This window comes from Aquarana catesbeiana, linkage group LG04, assembly GCF_042186555.1.
Source record: "Aquarana catesbeiana isolate 2022-GZ linkage group LG04, ASM4218655v1, whole genome shotgun sequence".
Taxonomy (NCBI): domain Eukaryota; kingdom Metazoa; phylum Chordata; class Amphibia; order Anura; family Ranidae; genus Aquarana; species Aquarana catesbeiana.
Genome location: NC_133327.1, coordinates 605460226 through 605477146, shown reverse-complemented (window position 1 = coordinate 605477146; position 16921 = coordinate 605460226). Strand labels below are relative to the sequence as shown.

Genomic DNA, 16921 nt, shown 5'->3' with positions numbered 1-16921 from the left:
CATGCACTGGAAAAACTTTTTTCTTTTGTTCCCCCAAGCCCTTGTACATTTGGTCATGAAGGGTCAGGGGTTTCTTGTCCTCCTGAATACCGAGGGTTGTACAAATAGCCCCTAAGAGGTCCTCTACCTCTTCCAGGGATAATTTATATCTGGAGGATTTTTGGGACTCCCCGTCCTGGTCTTCCCCCTCTGAACCATCCTGGGAATCGGAAGAGGAACTGTCTGGCTGTCTTTGTTCCACTCCGGAAGGGCCTGGAGCTTCTTCTGCCCTAACTGAAGTTGCAGGTTGGGCAGGAGCAGAACCCTGAGCCTGAGGCGGGGTTGTGTCCTGGGGAACTGGATTAACTGGAGGCTGAAACCTTCCAAATAAGGCTTTAAATGAAGAAAAGGTGGACGAGAGCTCCTTTACCGAGGCTGCTAGTCCTGACTCCAGCTCAGAGTCCCTCTCTTTAACAAGGGAGTCTATGCACTCCCTACACAAGACTTTTGTCCATGATTCCCCTAATGTGTCCCTGCAAGAGGCACATCTCTTCTTAGAGCTATCTGTAGACTTAGACTTCTCTGTAGCTTTCTGAAATACATGAAAAAAAAATGACAAAATATTTTTTAAACTAGGACACAACCCTGGGAGTGCACTAGACCCTCCTTAATATGTGGGGATCTGAGCCTCCCTCCCCCTAACCACCCAGGGTGTCTGCACCCCCATGACAGGAACTATACATGGAGGGACAATCCCAGATAAAAAGTGCCCTTCCCCAGGGCGCTCTTACCTTAGGAAGGCTGGAGGTAGTGTCCGTTGGCTGAGCATCTGCTTCCGACATGACTGCAGGTGGTTGTTACTACCGAGTCCCACGCTGCCTGTGCGTGTCCCAGACTCGTCTCCAGCCTGTGCCTGGCTTCCCTATCAGCTCCGCGAACCGGAAGTCGGGGGTCAAAGGCAAGCATTCTCCCTTCCGCCGGAAATGACGTCACCCGTCATCCGGCCCACCTCTTTTTAGTTCCAAAACGAACGGCCTGTACAGTGTACAGGGAAGGGCGAACGCCTGCTTGCTGCGGCCCTGTAGCCGTGATTGGGATCCCCCGCAACCTGAAGCCACGCTCGGCTAGGATGGGGTGGCAAGTGAAAGAGGGGTAAATACCCCCTTTCTCCTAGGAAGCCCCTGCTCCCATTTACCGGATCAAAAATCACAAACATCGACCACAGTCGCCCTGACTGAGTGGCCTGGCTCCTTGCACAGTGTCTCCCCACCGGAGGAAACACTAATAATACTGAGGTCTGGCAGGGGGAAGAAAGAATTTATGGGCTGGCGCAGTGTTTCCTAGAGGAAGAGCAGGAGACTATCTCTCATGGTGGCTGTCCTGAAAGATGAAATGGGAAAATCCTATTATTTTCTTTTTCATACATCATGGGACACAGAGTTAGGCTAATATTCATTACCTGTTGGGACGTCCCAGAGCAATAGCTTTGAGGGGAGGGAGACACCCTGCCAAACAATAGCCATCAGACCTTATATGGCAGCCCGCAGTAAACTGCGGCCGAAAGCTGAATCCTCAGCTGCTCGAACATTCACTTGATAAAATTTTGTGAACGTATGCACTGAAGACCAGATAGCAGCCTTACAAATTTGAGCCACAGATACCTGACGGCGAAAATCCCAGGAGGGGCTGGTAGAATGAGCTCACACCCTAAAGGGAGGAGCTTTACATTTCAGACCATAGGCCTGAATGACCAATTCATGGATCCAATTGGCAATAGAAACTGCCTGCCCCTCCTTGGGTCCTTTTGGTAAATCTAAAAAAGGAATCTGATCCTCGGATCTCCGCAGATCTAGACAAATGAACCTTGACTGTCCGGACAACGTCCAAAGAATGCAGTCGTCTCTCTTCCACCGAACGAGGCTGAGAGGAAAAAAAAGGCAAAATAATGTCCTGTCATGGTGAAGGATCAAGTATGGTTCCCTGCATGAAAGGGCCGCCAACTCCGCCACCCTTCTAGCCAAGGTGATAACCATCAGGAAGGCTAGCTTGCGTGACAACAAGTCTAATGGAATTTCCTTGATAGGCTCAAATGGTTGTTTCTGTAACTAAAGCAGCACAAAGTTCAAGTCCCAAGGACACATAGGTGACCTAATGGGGAGAAGCATGCGAGTTGCCCCCTGCATAAAGGTTCGGTTCAATGAATGGGAGGCTAAAGGCCTTTGGAAGAATACTGATCGGGCCGAAACTTGACCTCAAAGCCAATTTGATTTCCTCACGTATTTCCAAGGATGCCATTTTTTGGCTTCATACCAAGCAATATAAAAGCCTTCCAGACCTTATGATAGATCTTCCTAGTGACAGCTTTTCTAGCATTCACTAGGGTAGACACCACAGGTCCTGAGAGGCGACAGTCCTTTAACACCCTGGCTTCAATAGCCATGCCATCAAAATTTAGAGTTTGTAAATTGGGGTGGAATATAGGACCTTGAGACAGTAGATCGGGGTGACGTGGAAGCGTCCATGGCCCATCTATTGTCAGTCTCACAGTCTCCGGGAACCAGGGCCTTCTGGGCCAGGCTGGTGTCACCAGAATTACTGGAACTCCCTCTCCGAATCCTGCACAACAAATGTGAAAGGAGAGGGATCGGAGGGAAAGCATAAACCAGGGAGTACTGGCTCCATGGAACTATCAGAGCATCTGCTCCGATTGCCAGAGGATCTCTTGTTCGGAACACAAACTGCTGTAGCTTGTTACTGAACCTGGATGCCAGTTGGTTGACCTCTGGCCATCCCCAATGTTGGCAAATTTCCTGGAACACCCCTGGGTGTAGGGACCATTCCCCCGGGCAGATCTGCTGGCGGCTGAGATAATCTGCCTTCCAGTTCTCTACTCCCAGTATATGGACTGCCGATAGAATCGGCACATGTCCCTCTGCAACTCCAGCTTGTAACCGTGGGATATAGCGGAGGTGACCCACTCGTCCTGAGCTATTGTTCTCCAAATGTCCACAAAGTGCAGAAGCCTTCCCCCCACCCCATGGAGTGGGGCGACACCTCAAAAGGAGGGTTTGGTGCTGGGTTTAGAAGTATCTTGGGGCGTGGTCTCGGCATGGAGGAGTGAGGCCGTGTTTCTCAGAGGGCTCCCGGGTCGCGGCTTGTTCACAGATCGCCTACACAGAAAAACCCCACATTTTGGACTCTCAGAGTATCCTCTTGGCCAGGAAAGACTGCTCAGCTGTGCTGTGTGAGCGGAGAGCGGAATGGAGAGATACCTGGTGCCGAGACAGCCAGTGGCTTCTACACCGGACATTCCTAAGATGGCGCTGAGCACAAGCGAAGGTGAGGAGCCTGGCGCGCCGACAGGAGGAGGGGGGAGACAAGCCCAGTGTAATGACATGCTGCCGTTCTCACCGAGCAGCGACCTTTCCCCCTGCCTCCCCCGCTCAGTATCACTCACATCATTTACAAGCCCGGGAGGAGAACCCAGCTGCACACCGCAGTGGGATTCACATGACATACAACGCTCTCAGTCACAGAGCTTAACCCCTGATGCGCCTCTGCCCATCTTACAGCAGACTTCCATGAGCTCTGCCCCACTGCTTGTGCCTGCACATATGCCCCCATCTATGTTTACTGGAGAACAGACATTATGGGCTCTATTGCAAAAGCTGCCCACAAGAGATGACCTGGACTCAGTGGCACTTAGAATGGAGGCAGCGTTACGAGGAGAGATTGCTGGAATTAAGCAATCAGTAACAGCAGTCACCGCAAGAGTCACTTCCATTGAAGAAGAAACCACAACCCTGCGCCAGGGCTTCACAGAATTAAATGACACAAAAGAGGAGATGGCAGACCAAATCGCACAGCTACACTTGTTACTAGATGACCAGGAAAACCGCAGCCGCAGGCGTAACATAAGAATCCGCGGTCTGCCAGAAGCGACCCGGCAAGCGGACTTAAAAACGACAGTGACTGCTCTATTTAATGATTGCTTAGAGCGCCCGACAGAAACACCTATCGCAATAGACAGGGTCCACAGAACCCTTGGCCCCAGAAATGCGATGGAGGACAGGCCTAGAGATGTTCTATGTTGCCTGCATAATTACTCTATTAAAGAGGACATTCTACAAAGAGCCTGGCGTAGAGGGCATATTGACTTTGATGGAGCCCAGATATCTCTCCTACCAGATGTTTCCCGCAGGACCCTACAGATGCGTCGTTGCATGAAACCCCTATTGGAGAAATTCAATGAACAAGGAATCACCTACAAGTGGGGCCATCCTTTTCATTTGATAGCAAGGAAGGGAGGTCGCACATACATCCTCCGACACCCTAGGGAGGTTCCCACCTTCCTCACTACCCTTGGGCTACCATCAATGGCATTACCTAACTGGCTGGCATTTGTCCTGACACCTACTACTAACATACCAGCAGGAAACCCGTCGGGCAGACCTCAAAGACCTCGACGCAACAACAGGTCGCAGCGTAGAAGACCGCTGGCCCCACAAGACAACGAACCTTGAATTCACAGAGATAAGTCGCTCTGAAGCCTGAACTTGGCTATTTACTTGCCTATTGTTGTTATCTTTCGTATGCTCTGGTTAGACTTTTTAGTATCTCTCTGGCCTAGGGGCTCCATGGAGACAAGTTAAGTCTCCAGTATCCTGGACAGTTTTGGTCCCCCCCCCCCTGTGTTTTTTTTTTTTTTTTTTTTTTTTTTTTTTTTCTTTCCAGGAATGGAGGGAAAGTACGCAGTCAAGTAAGCGGGCCTCACAGGAGAGATCATCATTAAGAAGACACAGATATGTCATTATTGTTGTAAACTAGAAATAACAGACTCTGTCGATAATAATTCAGCAACCCCTCACTGATTTATGTTTATATGTGTACCACACTACCAGACTCAGAAAAGGGTACAAATAGTTCACACTGTTTAATAATTTTGAGGCTTACCGCTGAAGTGAGTTTAACCTCTGAGAGGGGACAAAGAGGGACTAGCTGATATCAAGAGTTGGAATTTCTTAGAATAACAAAGGATAAATATCTGTATAGAGAGGTAATTATCTAACTATTGGTCCACTACTTCCCTCCCCTCCCTACCCTTCCCCTTTTCACACCCTCCCCCACATTTACCTCCCCCTTTTCCCCTCCTCACCCCCTCCCTTATCCACCCCTACTGCTTACCAACTACCCTACCTCGGGACCTTGAGATAGTTTCAGATGGAAACTGACTTTCACAGATATGGAGACTCGGGTAAGGAGTTTTGGATTGCCCTCCCTTGGATGGGACCCAGTGGGTTTAGTGATCCAGTTAGTAAATAGAGCTAATAACGGGAGATCAGAATTTAATATAGTTCTTTTAACTAAGGCTTTACTCAACGTTTTATTGTTACTGGTTATAACGTTAAGAAGTGTTATAAAATACTGAACGTCATAGGGTTGTATGCTCTGTGTTTCTAAAGAGCTATCTCTTTTCAATGAAGTCTAATATACCAAGGCGGTTCCGGATGGGACCGTTCCTATTGAGAGGTGGCCTGGGGGGCGATTCGCGTTCCGGGAGCCCGACCTCTGAAGTGCCCTACCGCTTCCCCAACTAGGCCCTAGCTGCCCCATTAGGCAGTAATTCTCCGATTGGAGTTTTAGATTATTCTTGCTTCTCCCCAATCTTTTTTTTTTTTTTTCTTTTTTTTTTTTTGTCCTTCCATTCTTCTTTTTATTTTTCCTGCCTCTATCTGTGTCTCTCACCACTCTTTCACTGCAACTCTTCTACTCTAATCTATTTTCCCCCTCCCCCCCTTCCCCCCCTTTTTTTTTTTTTTTTTTTTTTTTTTTTTTTTTTTTATATATCTCTAATAGTTCCGGGTTCTGGAGAGGTCTGGCGACCCGGCTCCGTTCTATCAGACATGTCTCTGAAGTTTGTATCTTGGAATGTGAAAGGCTTAAATGCTCCAGAGAAGCGTTCCAGTTGTCTTTCTGACCTTTGGAGACAGAGACCCCAAATTGTGTTCCTACAGGAGACCCATTTTCGGGCTGACTGTATCCCTAAACTCCACAGCAAACATTTCCCGATAGTGTACCACAGTGCTTCACCTTCCTCAAAGTCTAAAGGGACAAGTATCCTCCTGGCTAAAACTTTGCCTTGGCAGCTGAGGGACCTCCATGCTGACCCGGAAGGTAGATACCTTTTTGTCAAAGGTACTATCCAGTCACAGACATTTACATTTGCGAACCTGTACTTGCCAAATATAGACCAATTGTCTGTGCTTGAATCATGCCTGGACGCCTTGGCTTCCTTCACAGAGGGAACACTAGTATTAGGGGGAGACCTTAACCTTACCATAGATCCCCGTAAAGACACATCGTCGGGATCCTCGGCCCTCTCTCTGCGATGTCGGAACCGAATCAGGGAGCTACTGCATTCTTATCGCTTAGTCGACATATGGCGGATTCTTCATCCGCAAGAGAGAGATTACACCTTTTTCTCGGCTGTCCACAACTCATATTCCAGGATTGACCTCTTCCTGGTCTCCCACGCTACGATTCCACTTGTCTCAGGGGCACAGATTGGACACATCGCTCTTTCAGATCATGCTCCGATCTCTTTGACCCTAAATTGGAAACGCCCGACTCCCAAGAGAGCCCCATGGCGTCTAAACGAATCTCTTATCCAAGACCCTGAGGTGAGAGCGGACATTCTGCGAGAACTGAATCTCTTTTTCGAAAGTAACAAACAATCGGTCCCCAATCCGCTAACTATTTGGTCAGCGCATAAATGTTATATAAGAGGAATATTTATTAAACATGGTCACAGACTCAAAGTAGCCAGAGAAAAAATGCTATCTGACTTGCTAGTAAAATTACATGACTGTGAAAAACGACACAAACATCACCCAGATAAAACCACGGAGGGAGAAGTGACCAGGCTCCGAGAGCAAATCAGAGAGCATTCTCTGTTCCACGCTAAGAATAACCTCTTGAGGATACGTAGAAACTTTTACGAATTTGGAGATAAGTGCAGCAGAACACTTGCAAATGCTATAAGGACCCAACGCAACCTTTCCTACATCACTGCCTTATCTTCACCCACAGGATCCAAGATTCACGATTCCGCAGAAATGGCGGAGTCTTTCAGGGTATTCTATGAAGCCCTGTACAACTTACATTCCTCTCCCTCGGGGGTACGAAACCAAAATAGCGTGGAATCTCTAGAGGCGTATCTCGCAGCTGCGAAACTACCTTCCCTTAATGAGGAGGAGGTTGATTTGCTCTCGCAGCCTATCACCCCAGATGAGCTCACAAAAGCTTTAGCAAATACTCCGACAGGGAAGGCACCAGGCCCCGATGGTTTCACCATCACCTATTATAAGACTTTCCAAACTCAACTGGCAGCTCACTTCGTTACTGCTTTCAATGCCATATTGGATAATCACGCCATACCTTCAGATATCCTGCAAGCCAATATAACTGTCATCCCTAAGCCTGAAAAAGACCCGCTGATGTGCGCGAGTTACAGACCTATCTCCCTTCTTAATTGTGATCTGAAGCTATTCACAAAAATCCTGGCAGAGCGAATAGGCTCAGTTCTCCAACGTATAATCCCTCTAGACCAAGCAGGCTTTATCCGTAACAGAGAGGCGCGAGATAATACAATCAGGACGATCAATGTAGTGGCTAGAGCTAAACACCTCAACATCCCATTCATTTTGTTATCTACAGACGCCGAAAAGGCGTTTGACAGGGTGAATTGGACTTTTCTCTTGGCCACCCTGCGACGTTTTGGCATGCCAGCTCCCATGTTATCATGGATTTCCGCCATATATTCCTCCCCCACGGCAACAGTAAGAGTAAATGGGATTACCTCTAGCCCCTTTAAGATAAGCAACGGCACGAGGCAAGGATGCCCACTTTCCCCGCTCCTCTTTATAATGGCACTAGAGCCCTTATTACAACACATAAGGCTTAATCCGAATATCAAGGGACTCGAGACGGGTACTTATCATCATAAAATTGCCGCGTATGCGGACGATCTGTTATTCTACATCTCAGATCCTCATACGTCTCTCCCTAACTTACTATCGGCAATAGATAAATACGGGGAATTATCGGATTTCAAAATTAACCTCCAAAAGTCAGAAGCGTTAAACATCACTCTCTCCCCTAGTTCCCGGGCCTCTGTTAGCGGTAATTTCCCATTCAGGTGGTCTCCTCAGGCCATCAAATATTTGGGTACAAAAATCCCCTCTGACCTACACCTCATTTATCATCTCAATTTTCAACCACTCCTGAATGTGTTCTCCACGGACCTAGACAGGTGGAGGGGACTGGCGATCTCATGGTTCGGCAGATGCAATGTATTAAAAATGAACATCATGCCGAGACTACTCTACCTCCTCCAGGCATTGCCTGTTAGGATTCCACAGGAATTCTTCCGTAAGTTACGATCAGTATTCGTCAGATATGTCTGGCAGGGCAAACCACCGAGGCTCAAGAGATCCCTATTACAGAGACCAAAACTGAGAGGAGGCGTTGGCCTCCCTGACCCAGCTCTCTATTACACAGCAGTCCACATGAACAGAATTGTAGATTGGTGCAGACACTCATCACACAAGCTATGGATTGGATTAGAACAGGAAACAATTCAGTTTCCTATTGAGGGTTTACCTTGGAGTGGAACTCACTCTTCTAGATTCTTGCCTGCCCACCCATTGCTCGATACCACCTTGGAGGAACACCGTAGATACTCCAAATTGGCGGAGACGCCCAATTTTCCATCTCCAATGACACCCATAATTGGACACCCGGATTTCCATCCAGGCCTATCCGATAGATCCTTTCGGCTCCACTCAGATCGGAGTCTAGTCAGAGCCTCCACTTTTTGTGGATCGACGGGTTGGAATGACCCTTCTAACACATACCCTAGCTTTAACAACTCCGTGCTAGGCAGATGGAAGATCCTACAGCTGTCACATTTCCTCAGATCCCTTCCAGAGGCCAAGGGTTTCTGTAGACAACCTACACCTTTTGAGGAGTTGTGCATGGGCGAGGAGCCAATTCGAAAATCTCTCTCTCTCTCATACAACATTTTACTGAACCATACGTCTCAACAGGATCCCCCTTACTTGGGGAAGTGGGAGAGGGACCTAAACATCACGTTTACAGAAGACCAAAAGATTCGAATCCTCTTCTTTGCACATAAATCCTCTTTATGTAGTAAATACCAAGAAGTTACCTTCAAAATTCTGACACGATGGTACAGGACCCCTTCGGTGCTGGCATCCATTTTCCCGGGGCACAGCCCTTTGTGCTGGAGATGCAGTACACAAACTGGCACACTGATCCACGTCTTCTGGGAATGTCCAGCCTTGGATCCTTTCTGGAGACAAGTGTTGGAAATCATTCACAGACTCACTGGTGTGTCTCTACGGAACAATCCAGCGGCAGTCCTCCTGAACCTGACTCCGATGTCTAGCAAAAGGTATCGCAAATCTTTGCTGAAACACCTCTTGAACGCGGCTAGGGCGTGTATTCCCAGCATGTGGAAGCAACAGTCCATTCCAACAATGACACAATGGTTTAGCAGGGTCTCTGATATTCAGCAAATGGAGAGCCTCACGGCTGCTATCGGGGACAAAGAAGAGGAGCATAGCACCCGGTGGACACGTTGGAATATGTTCCGCTTTTCAGATGAATACAACTCGTATACATAGGTGTCTGTCCCCTGGATGCTTCAGAGCTGCGGGTCGTCGGTCTCTCCAGGGCCCTATACCTACCTCTCCCTTTTTTTTTTTTTTTTTTTTTTTTTTTGTTTCTCTACTTCTGTTTCCTCTTATTCTTACTTCCTTTTTCTCCCTTTGACACTACTAGTGTCCTTTGTCTCTTTTCCCCATCAGTAAGGGGGGAAGAGGATAAAAAAATAAGAAAAAACCCCCGGATTGCAGTATTCCATTGTGGTGCCAATCCTATGTTCGTGGGAATGAACACCATAATTTTTATATAATGCAATACGTAGACTTAATTCACAAAAAAATGGCAGAGCGCTACTCAGATTACAGGCATAGACTGGTGAGATTCCTTGAGAAGTCACATAGTTAGTCATAAGGCATCGTTGGAACACCTTCGCTTGAATTATGCTTAGTTTAAGCTTACTATTTAATTACGGATGGAGGGCACTCTCCTCAGCACTGATGGATAAATCAAACTGGAACCGTTAACCTATGACTACCTGCCTTAATAGCACATTTCAAAGGAAACATGCCTGTTGTTAAACCAATATATACTTAAAATTCTTTTATTTGATGTTTGTGATAAATACTAACAAGAAACAGATAACTGTTGTACTGCATTGTTGAATTCTATGTATAATCTGCACTCCCAAAATAAAGTTATAAAAAAAAAAAAAAAAAAAGAAGTATCTTGGACCCAGGGCTTTTTCTGGCCCTGGCCTTGCGGCTTGCCCCCGGCCCTAGCGACCTGTTGTCGGCGGCACTGCCTTGGCACTGAGACATTTGAGGAAGCAGTCCCTGAGATTTTAAATGAGAGATGCCTGGTGCTTTTCTTCACAGGAAGTAGAGAACTCTTCCCTCCGGAAATCTTTTGGTTATATTTGTCCAAATGATCACCAAAATAAAACGTTCCCCATGAATGGGGAAACCTGCCAATCACTTCTTAAAAGGAAGCTCGGCTGACCAGTTCTTATGCCACAAAAGTCTGCGCACATGTACAGACAAGAAAGCCAAACGAGAAAGATGTTGTATTGAATCCTTTAAAAGGCGTAAACAGCAAAACACAGCATTCCAGGAATATCTGCCTTATTTTCAGGCAGATCATCCTCCTGGTTAGGCCTGTCAGGCCGTCTGACCTGATCCTTTATGGACTGGCAGATACTAATTGCTGCAACAGCTGACTGAATAGCTGAACTGACCAAAGAAAAGGAAGCCTTTAATAATGACTCTAATTTCTTGTCAACAGGGTCTTTTGAGCCCTGTGCATTATCTACCAAACAAGTCAAGTTCTTGTTTAAGGAAGAGAGACTGCTGCATCTATGGTTGGCATGCTTCACTTCTTAACGAACTTTTCATCCATGGGATATATAAGGGAAAACCTCTTAAGAGGAACGAAAATCCTGTCAGGATGTTCCCAATCAGCATACACCACCTGTTCTAACAGAGGGTGTAAGGGGAAAGCCTGTGTGGCCTGAAGAGGCCTCAGGGATATCAAGAGGACCAGGGAGGCTCAGTAACCTCTGCAAGAGGCAACTTAAAGGCAGAACGAACCATTTCGGTAAGAGTCAGGATCAAAAGCCTCCTGTGATTGAGAGGCAGACACCAACTGGATATCTTCTTGTCCAGATTTTTCAAAAGCAGACTCATCCGCCAGGCCATCCACAGAATCCTGAGCTTTAAGCTCTTCCCCATCCTCAACCCATTCCTGCTCCAGACTAGGAGGCTCCGGGAAGGGGGAATTGGTCACGCTTCTTGCCACCCGGCGGGATAGAGGCAATCATGATAGCAATCCTGTGCTCTAACCCGGCTAGGGCCGAGGACAGTTCATCCTTAGTGATAAAGTGTGAAGCAGCGGCGTTGACTGTAGGCACAATCCCAGATAAGTGCAGCGGCTCGGATTGCCCGGAAGCCTCTGGTTCTTCAGGGGATACAACACTAGGGATACGACTAGGTTCTACTGATGACATAGGTGTGCCCTTCCTTGTAGTGTTAGTCCCGCTCCTCTTTTTTGAAGACATTTACTAGCCACAAAAAGGGAGTACCTGGGTGTAGTATTAACACACCTCAGAAGGGAGACCCTTTAATAGGGCTCACCAAGCCCCTATGCAACAATCCTGCTAAGCACCTTTATCCTGCCAAGCAACACCTAGAGACTCACGTGACCCGGGTAAGGAGAAATTAACTGCTGCAAGTGCCTGGTTCAGAGCCTGCTGTGTCCCACAGCTGCCTTCTGGAAGCACCGCATGCTTGGCATACACAGCTTAATTAAGCTGGCTGTACGCCAGAATGTTCTGTGCATGCATGTGCATGCACGTGTGCAGTCCCGGAGAACAGGCGTGGCCGTATTCGCTTATGACGCAAATCTTTGTGTGCCAAGATAAAGGCTACGGCGCATGTGCGGTAAAGCCGCATGCGCCATGGCCGCCAAACTGCTGAGCCCAGGGGCACTCTTGCGAACGCACGTGCGCCATGGCAAACCAAGGCTAAATGGAGCACCGTCGTGCGCCATCATACAGGTAAAAAACAGCCAGACACAAGCAAAAAAGGTACACTTTGCAAACACCCACAGCTAGCCCAAAAACTCCCCCGTATGGTTACCGCACACAGCCCAATCTTCACCCTTCATGGCTGATTCCCGTCACTTGAGGACCTTCAAGGACTGTGTACCGTTTTCATGTTTAGGGTCCACTCCCTTGGACTTGTACAGCACCCTGCAGGAATGCCTTAGTGCTGTAGTGTCCAGGAGTCCACATTACAGGCAAAACCTTGCAGGATCTTGGGTCTTCTTTGCGAGGCTCAGGTACCATTTATTTAAGTATATAAAGCTCTGTGTCAAATTGATCCGATCGGTCAATCCTTTGATTCATTTAAGAACCGTTTGGGGGACTAGAGACCTGAAGCCCAGAGAGCTCAAACAACCGTGCCATCCACCTTGCAGACACTGGTAAAAAAACAATGTACTTCCTGAATGGGAGGGGTTATACAGAGGATCACTTCCTGTCTAAAGACCTTTGGTCTACAAGTGTCCATTCACCTGGAGACGATATATCCCAGCAGGTAATGAATATTAGCCTAACTCTGTGTCCCATGATGTATGAAAAATAAAAATAAAAAAGAAATGCACATTTTTTTGCAGGTAAGAAATTTTTATTTTTTTTTTTACTTTTGGAGCCTGTAAAGCATTGCACCACAATTTAGCAGATCGCTGGTGCCATGCAGGTCTCCTTCAGATCGGTCAGTATGTCTGTGTGCCATACATTCCCCCATACGGGAAGGCAGATACACTGATAGGAAGAAATCAATTAACTACTACGACGCTCCACGCGGGAGGAACATGTAACATGTTCTCAAAAGTGAACTTCTACTTTAAAGGACTATAAAATGTTTTGGGATCAGCACGCGGAGATGCATGCAATACAGATTGTTCGGGGAAAAATTCAACTTTAAAAAGATAAACTTTCTGTAATAATATTTATAATTGAATAAAATGATGTATAATTACCCACCTTCAACATAAGGGCCTTCTTTGGGATGCTCTCTAACTCGTAAATTAAAGGTTTTTGATGACTTCCTTCGCAGCAGATCTCTCACTCGCTCATTGTAAATTTCTAGGTAGCTAAATGAAATGCAGAAAATACACAACGAGAGCTATGAGGTGCTGTGCCAGGGGAAAAAAAACAAACATCAGCTAATGTACTGTACAGCAAACAATATGCAGCCACTGGTACTGGTGAATTGCTTTAACACACATTGGGTAAGCCTGTAACATGCGTTTTTCATGCAGCCCATTTATTTGAATCGCAAGGCAGAAAAACAGACCTGCAGCATCTTTTGCAATGCACTGCAAAATAACGCAAGATTCTGTGTTACCGTGCACGGATATGTGGTGCAACATGCACTGGGGTGCCATTAAATATGAATGTCACCCGCCCATGGTGCACATACCTATATAAAAGGTCTGAAAACTCTGTTCCACCAGACCATGCTACTTGGATTTCTATGATTGACTACATGCTTTTCACTGAGAAGTTGATGTTTCAAAGAAAGGTTTGACCAGCTAAAATGGAGTATAATTGAGTATAAGATTAAATTTTATTGATTTGTAGAATTCACAGTATTCATATTTGTGTCACAGCAGATGATGGTAAAGGTAGGTTTCCTAGAATTTATGTGCAGTTATAATTTGGTTTCTCAATTTTGATGAGGCTATGGCATTTTGGTGCAGGTGGAAGGCACAAGCACATAGCCCAGCAGTGCTGCCAGCAGTCTGTTAAACAATATGAGAGGCTGATAGTTGCTGTGGCTGGATGGTGCATAAAGTTCTACTACTGTTTAGAGCAGTATTCACTGAGGGACGGATGCATTCCTCCCTGGACGCACACTGCCCTAACCGTTGGTAGCATTCAATGAACCGTAAAGCCACAGCAGCTATCAGCCTCTCATAAAGGCTAACAAGCTACCAGCAGTGGGGCTACTTGGTGCACCTTTGCCTTCCGCCACCTAAAATGCCAGAGCCTCATGCACTGGAGCTGAAAACCATGGACTTGATTTACTAAAACTAGAGAGTTCAAAATCTGGTGCAGCTGTGCACGGTAGCCAAACAGCTTCTAACTTCAGCTTGTTCAATTAAGCTTTGACAAGAAAAAAAAATTTGAAGCGGATGAATTTCTTGCCACCCGTGCTATAGCCGAAAGACGGCTACAGCGTGGGCCTTAATTGCCAGGAGCATGCCCTGTCTGCGTGTCCCTGCGGGTTGAGTGCGGCTCACTCTGATCACCGAGTCTATGAGGCTTTGCCTGATCACAGATCGGAAGAAGAAGTCGATCCTGGCCCCTTACCACTTGATCAGCTGTCAGCCAATGACAGCTGATCACATTATGTAAACAGAAGAACGGTAATCAGTATTTTTTTTTCCCTCACGCTGTCAGCATGAGGGGAAAAAAAAGGCTGATCACCGGCTTCTGTCAGAGGGACATAGGTCCCTCACAAAGAAAGCCGCAACTGCCTCATCTGTGCCCACCTTTGCCACCTGCCAGTGTCCACCGTGCCACCTACCAGTGCCACCGACCAGAACCTACAGTGCTGCCAATCAATACTCATCAGTACCTCATCATCAGTGCTGCCAATCTGACGCCTATCAGTGCCACCTATAAGTGCCCTTCAGTGCCATCTATCAATGCCGCCTCATCAGTGCCGCCTTATCAGTGCCCATCAGTGCAGCCTAATCAGCGTACATCAATGAAGAAGAAAAATTACCTGTTTTCAAAATTTTATAACAAACTATGAAACCGTTTTATTTTTTTCAAAAAAATTTCGGTCTTTTTTTTTTTTTTTTTTTTAACAAAAAATAAAAAACCCAGCACTGATTAAAAACCACCAAAAGAGAGCTTGATTTGTGTGAAAAAAAATGATAAAAATTTAATTTGGGTACAGTGTTGTACGACCGCGAAATTGTCATTCAAAGAGTGACAGCGCTGAAAGTTGAAAATTGGTCTGGGCAGGAAGGGGGTTTAAATGCCCAGTAGGCAAGTGGTTAAGCTGCACCAGATTTCGCACTCTCCAGTTTTAGTAAATAAACCTCTAAGTGTGCATCGGGCCTTAGTGTGCTTGAAAAAGATTTGTTTTGTTTATTCTGTGTAAAGCCCCAACATGTGCACCTTACTTTAAAAGCTAGTTAAAAAGTGTTTGCCATTTTTGTTTAGCTTGCTGCAATTTACAAATTAGATGCCTTTAGCTGCCATTGTGCTTTGCTGGGCTTCTGGTGTGTCCTTGTGCTTTTAAGGAGAGATGGGCTGCCTCCAGGCATACCTGCCCTTAGGCTCGGCTCACACTAGTGCGGGCTGTGAGTCTCACGTTTGCTCTGGCATGACAGCCCATTCATTTGAATAGGCTGCTGTGCCGAGTGAACCGCACAAAACATGCGCATGCACCTTTTTAAAACTGCGGCTGCGGGAAAACTGCATGGTGTTTTTGACCATGCGGTTCCCGCACCCCCGATTGTGTTCCAGGCTGAGACGCATGGGGGTGTCATTCAGAATGAATGGCAGCCCTGCGTGTTTCGCAAGAGTAGTGCGATTCCGTTGAGGGTGCAGGAGTCAATGCGAGCCCCGCAACGCGCAGCCTGCACTAGTGTGAACCGAGCCTAAATGTATTCATTGCTATATGTGCTCCAACATGGAGGCTTTCATAGATTAGAGTTCGAACCGCACTATACAGAAGGGCCTGAACAAGGCACTTGATGAGGCAATATATTTGCTAATGTCAAGCAACTAAAGCGTCTGTTTTTAATAGAAATGTTTGCTGTAATTTGTTTTCTTTACTGGCTAGCTGGTAAGTGTGGAAAATGCTTGTCAGTGTAAAGCCCTTCCATGTACACCTTACTCTAAAAGCTTATTATTATTTGGGGCGATTGCCATTTTCGTTTAGGGCCACGGATATACCGGACTTCACCTGCACCTTCATTGGAGGTACAATTTTATTATTTTAACCAGTAAGTGGCAAGAAGATCACTGGTGGGGTAAAACTATGGAATAACTACATTTGCGTTCTAAATTAAAAAATATAATTTTAAATAACGGTGTATGATAACCTTGTTCTGGAACACTGAACAATCATAAAACATACCTGACTTCTGTACGAAATGATGCAATGCCCCTCCTCGTAACGTCAGCAATCCTACTGAACAATCCTTCACAAATCCGGGGTATTAGACCAGAATCACCCTGTGGTACCAGTGGAATCCAGGAGATTAGACAGGAGAATTTAAAAACAAATCCTTCAAACTACACAATCATGCTGCTTCTTATTAGAGTTCAAGCAGAGGCTGAAGAACTGCGGTGCACGACTCCGGAACAACTATATACAATCCCACAAGTATGTCCACAAAAGCAAAGAAAAAAAAGGGTGCATGTCAAGTGGATTGAATTACATACTAGGGATGACTTACTAAAGGAGTAGAGCAGGGGTGCTCAAGGAGCGAGGGCCACTTAAGTGATTTGGTAACCGGTCATGGGACACAATGAACTATGGGGTTTTACTGACCCCCAAACGGCAAATCTTAAACAAGCCCTCACCGTCCTGAGCCCCCTATAAGGCTGCTTTCACACTGATGTGCTGTAGTTTACCCGCACCAGGCAGTGCACCTGTGGCTTCCCTGTGGGTTAGCTGTGCTTTGTCATAGACTTCTATTACATCTTGCAGGTGTGGTGCACTTTCTGAAA

At 46.5% G+C, this 16921-nt stretch overlaps 1 protein-coding gene across 5 annotated transcripts in view; it reads right to left on the bottom strand.

Annotated features, from left to right (window-relative positions):
- KIF16B (kinesin family member 16B) overlaps nt 1-16921 on the bottom strand; it is a 603866-nt gene that overhangs the window by 499036 nt on the left and 87909 nt on the right. For all 5 annotated transcript variants that reach the window (XM_073628238.1, XM_073628236.1, XM_073628237.1 and 2 more), the window contains exons 5-6: nt 16326-16423; nt 13208-13317 (exon numbers count right to left, since the gene is read on the bottom strand). In XM_073628238.1, the coding sequence (XP_073484339.1) occupies nt 13208-13317; nt 16326-16423 (208 nt within the window). The remainder of the gene's footprint in view (nt 1-13207; nt 13318-16325; nt 16424-16921) is intronic.